General features: G+C 35.4%; 1 protein-coding gene across 1 annotated transcript in view; it reads left to right on the top strand.

Moving 5' to 3' along the window:
• LOC107731784 (nuclear receptor-binding protein 2-like) overlaps positions 1-5,062 on the top strand; it is a 21,313-nt gene extending 16,251 nt beyond the window's left edge. The window contains exons 4-15 of the mRNA XM_016542957.1: positions 374-463; positions 581-621; positions 722-816; positions 1,097-1,150; positions 1,215-1,221; positions 2,553-2,738; positions 3,077-3,127; positions 3,213-3,348; positions 3,429-3,482; positions 3,704-3,767; positions 3,922-3,977; positions 4,180-5,062. Of these exons, the coding sequence (XP_016398443.1) occupies positions 374-463; positions 581-621; positions 722-816; positions 1,097-1,150; positions 1,215-1,221; positions 2,553-2,738; positions 3,077-3,127; positions 3,213-3,348; positions 3,429-3,482; positions 3,704-3,767; positions 3,922-3,977; positions 4,180-4,263 (918 nt within the window). The 3' untranslated portion in view covers positions 4,264-5,062. The remainder of the gene's footprint in view (positions 1-373; positions 464-580; positions 622-721; positions 817-1,096; positions 1,151-1,214; positions 1,222-2,552; positions 2,739-3,076; positions 3,128-3,212; positions 3,349-3,428; positions 3,483-3,703; positions 3,768-3,921; positions 3,978-4,179) is intronic.

Consider the following 5,062-nt stretch of genomic DNA (forward strand, 5'->3'; position numbering starts at 1 on the left):
AATATATTAAAACTTAATTTTTGATTAGTAATATGCATTGCTAAGAACTTCATTTGGACAACTTTAAAGATGATTTTCTCAATATTTAGATTTTTTTGCACCCTCAGATTCCAGATTTTCAAATAGTTGTATCTCAGCCAAATATTATCCTATCCTAACCAACCACACATCAATGGGAAGCTTATTTATTTAGTTTTCAGATGATGTATAAATCTCAATTTAAAAAAATTGACCCTGATGACTGGTTTTGTGGTCCAGGGTCACATATGGGAAGCGTCTAAGATTATTTTTTGTCTAAAATAACTTCTTATTTTGGTATAAAGCTGAAGTGGCCATTATATGGAAATAGCTTTTCTTGTTATATCCCTCACAGGTTGTGTTCATCACAGAGTACATGTCGTCTGGCAGCTTGAAACAGTTCCTCAAAAAGACCAAGAAAAACCACAAGAGCATGAATGTCAAGGTCAGGCTTTCATAAACATTTTTAGTCCCAGACTGATGTCTAAATATATGATGTACATGATTATTATTGTGCAGTGCTGTGATTTTTGTGTTCATGTGATACATTACTGTATTTCAGGCCTGGAAACGCTGGTGTACGCAGATCCTCTCTGCCCTCAGGTGACACATTTGTGTGTGTGTGTGCTTGTGTTGAAGGTTGTGTGTGTGTGTTCAGACACGAAAATTTGTTAACAAGCATGCAACTTCTTCCACTCATCAGTTACCTGCACTCCTGTGACCCTCCCATAATTCACGGCAACCTCACATGTGACACCATCTTCATTCAGCACAACGGCCTCATTAAAATTGGATCAGGTATATTTTCCCCTGCACTTTCAGCCTTTTTATTTCTCCTTTAAGTGAAATATCCGGGTTTTAGTCTCACTTTTGACTGAGAAAGCTATTTATGCACATTTATTGTTTAAAAGAATTCTGAAAAAAGGTTTGCGCAAACATTTAGATCCAATAAAAAACAAATGTTTCTTGACTGAAAGGTAAATCAGTATTTATGGAGCACTTATGCTCACAAAAATGAAGGTAATGAAATATAATCATCATCCATAGTCTTCTTTCGATTCTGTTTTTTTCTCTGTAGTTTGGCATCGACTCTTTGTGAATGGTAAGAGCATTTTAACACCTCACTCAATATGCAATTTATAGCAAGTAAAAGGCCTTTTTGTGTCATTTTTGTAACATCCACCTTCAGGTCCTAGTTCACATGTCTTAGCTGTAAAATCTTTAATGATCTTTAAACGTGAAAGTAGCTTTTATATTGTTAGTAAGAGCATTTTAACACCTCACTCAATATGCAATATGGACAAATTTACCAAAAAACTTTATATGCAACTGTATATTCAATCGAAAAAAGTCAGAAAAACCTTCTTTTTTCACAGTTTAATGAACCTTTAGACAAACTATTTTCAAAAAAATCTTAGAAAAAAAGGTTTGCATATGTTTGTTTGTTTTTAAATAGCATATTTGATACATCAGGCTTCCATTGCTCATGTACTATAACATAAGAGAATATAAAGATCATATTCAAGGAGGACAAAACATCAACATTTTATTTAGAGGCCTAAACGGAGCACAAATAGGCAATCGTTGATATTTATATGGTCCAAAAAGAAATTTTAATAGCTTGTAAAGTAATGAGATCTTTATAACAGTATAGCAGACTCTTACATAAAATTAATATAAATGTAAATATATTATCTCCCAATAATATGTCTTACTAAGATGATCTTTGAATGCTTAGTTTTATGATCAAAAGCCCTGTATTTTCATTATGGGGGGCAAAACATATAATGCAACACAATAAAATAATGATTGAGAGATCATATACATTTTATTGTGATTTTTCTAAAAAAATAAAAAATAAAAAAAAAAGATGTATGGATAATCAAGTAAAGCTAAGTTACTTCAGTAAAAGTTATTTTTAAAATATTACTAACAATATAAAGTTAAATAATAACTTTCTCGTTTGAAGATCATTAAAGATTTTACAGCAAAGACATGTAAACTAGGACCTGAAGGCGGATGTTATTAAAATGGTACAAAATAGGCCTTTTACTTGCTATAAAAGTATAAACTATCAATCAGACAACAAAAGGCATGTAGATTGTGTACATTTGCGCATCAAATATGATACATTAGGCATTATAGGGTTAAAGTTAATATAGTTTGTTAATGAAAATGTCTGAAATCGATGCGTTTCAAAAAGGCGGGGCATAGAGGAGAAACAATAATGTACAGTATGTGGAAAATAATGTGCTTTTTTTACTTTAAACCGCATAAACACATTTCATTACACCAAATACACAAAATAATGTTCTTTTTAGCAACATCATATGACCCCTTTAAAAAAAGAATGTATTGATTGTAACTCAGAAAAAATTATGTAGCCACTCCAAAAAACTGCTATCTTTCCTCCTTCTCTCTCACTTGTAGTGACTGACCAATCACAATCAAGTATTTTGAGCCATTTAATAATAATATATAATTTATTTCAGATAGTTTTCTTGTGAAGGATTACCTAAATGGTACATATTAAGATTAATGGGATTTCAGGTTAAATGGATTATTATTATTACTAAAATAATACAATTTGGCTTTTACATGTTATCTGGGTTTAAAGACATGCTTCCAGAGAACTGTGTGGAGGAGAAGACCAAATCATTCGACCCGAATGGAGTCATGGCAGAGATTATTCACAAAGATCATCCTCGCGTTCAGCTCAAGTAAGTCTCTAAAACTTACACTGCTGTTCAAAGTTTGGGGTCAGTAAGATTTTCTTTTTTTCAGCAAGGACACATTAAATGATCAAAAGTGAGAGTAAAGGCATTTATAATGTTACAGAAGATTTCTATTTAAAATAAATTTTGTTCATTTTATTCATCAAATAACCCTGAAAAAATGTATGATGGTTTCCACAAAAATACTGAGCAGCAAATCAGCATATTAGAATGATTTCTGTGTGACACTGAAGACTGGAGTAATGATGCTGAAAAAGATATGTAATAAGATACAATGATATGTGTTTGATAAATAATTTTGTTTGCTCTCTACTGTCCTGCAGGTATTCTCATGTTTCTCCTCTAGAGCTGGACAAGTTTCTGGAGGATGTGAAGTAAGTGTTGCCAGATGAAAGCAATAACTGTTAAAAAGTAGGTTTTTGTGGTTTGTAATGTGCACATGTGCATCTTACCGCTCAGGAATGGCATTTACCCGCTGATGAATTTTGCGTCCACTCGACCCCATCCTGTACCTCGCGCCCTCTCCATGTCCCAAGAACATGTGGAGACAGTGAAGACCCCCACACCCGAGCCCCAAGAGGTTGAAACCAGGAAGGTGTGTGTTCTCATCAAAAGACACTTATGATAGTTCAGTTCAGTCAGTTATTTATTTATCTTAAGTTGTCATTGTTTTAGGTGGTCCAGATGCATTGCAACCTGGAGTCTAATGAAGACACTACTAAAACCCATGTGAGTGTGTCAGTTTAGTATACGTGCTATTTTGCAGAAAGAAAGTCACCTTAGAATGGGATTGTGTGGAATTCTCTGTGGTTCCTTGCGTCTTTGGTGATTCATCTACATTTGTTTTGATTGTTATTAATGATAATGCAGACTATTATACTTATGTTAAGGGGTATTTATGGCAACGTCTGTTGAATCAGTGGCAAATTAACTGATATCTGTTTCTACAGCTCACTCTTTTCTTGAAACTCGATGATAAACTCCATCGGCAGCTCAGCTGTGATATTATGCCAAGTGAGTGTAACTGTATTGAATTTTCTTCAAATAAAGTCACTTTATCATCTCTTCACCACATAAGTGCAATAAAAATGAATGCCACCCAACAATGCAGTAGTGACATAATTTCACAAATTAATGCACACAATATATATGTATGTGGTCATTTCAGATGACAGTTCCAGAGATTTGGTCAATGAACTTATCCATCATTCCTTCATCAGTGAGGTAAGACTAAAAGACGCTCTGATTCACACTACATACTGCAAATTTCCTATTTTCAATATGTTCATCATCTCAAAGCACATCAGTATCATTTCTCGCATGTGACATGAAATAAAAATGCTTAGATACAGCAGCTACAGCTAAACGTTCACTTCTTCTTCAACTTCTTGTCCTATGCCCATGTTTTGCCTTCAAATTTCCACAGGAGGATGGTGACAAGATAGTGGCGTTACTGGAGGATGCTTTGAACCGACAGCGTGGGTCCACTAGTGCCATAACAACCATATGAATGACAATGGTGTGTTGCCATGGCGATGGACATTTACATGCCAGTGGAACCTGAGAGGGAGGCCCGCCAACAGAAGGAGAAGGACAATAGAAACGAACGATCCAGTTTGTCAGTTAGTATGGATAGTTGGAATTGGAACTGTGGTCAAATCAAGATGACAGAACACGGCATACTGGCTTTTATGACAACATGTGATTGACCAGGTTAGGGGGCTCCAAGAATGCCCATCTAAGATGATTGTGCTAACCTCCCCGAGTCTCCATCCAGCACTTCCAGGTGTCACTGTAGGAACCATCCTTCCCACAATCCCATGGGATGCTTAAGGGCAGTTCGGCTTCTCTTGAAAAGAGTCGTATGTGGTGTTGGAGGTGTCTGCTGTGGAGAGCTCAATAGATGAAAAACGACCCGTTTAGGAAAACTAATTTGTTAAAGTTCAATATTGCCAATCTTCTTCATTTTGTGGCTTAAACACAGTTCTGTGGAAAAACTAGGCCAGAAACATGTTCTACACAAGTATGCCAACACATTGCAAGTGCACGTGCGTTTTTGTGTTACTGTGGCATTAACACACCAGAGTACTCAAAGAGAGCAATAGAGTTGCAATATATATGCCATGAAAGCAGAGTTGTTGATATAGCTATCAGAAGTTAAGCTTGACAAGTTTCTCTTCAAACTGTTGCTCTGCCATAAAAACAGTTTACACTAATGCGAATGCTTCACTAGTGGCAACGCTTTAAATCCGAGGTAGCACAGCTAGAAGCATTAACATTGACTTACTTGCGTAGATTATGTTACTGTC

Source organism: Sinocyclocheilus rhinocerous, unplaced genomic scaffold (assembly GCF_001515625.1).
Source record: "Sinocyclocheilus rhinocerous isolate Xijiao unplaced genomic scaffold, SAMN03320098_v1.1 scaffold1721, whole genome shotgun sequence".
Taxonomy (NCBI): Eukaryota; Metazoa; Chordata; class Actinopteri; order Cypriniformes; family Cyprinidae; genus Sinocyclocheilus; species Sinocyclocheilus rhinocerous.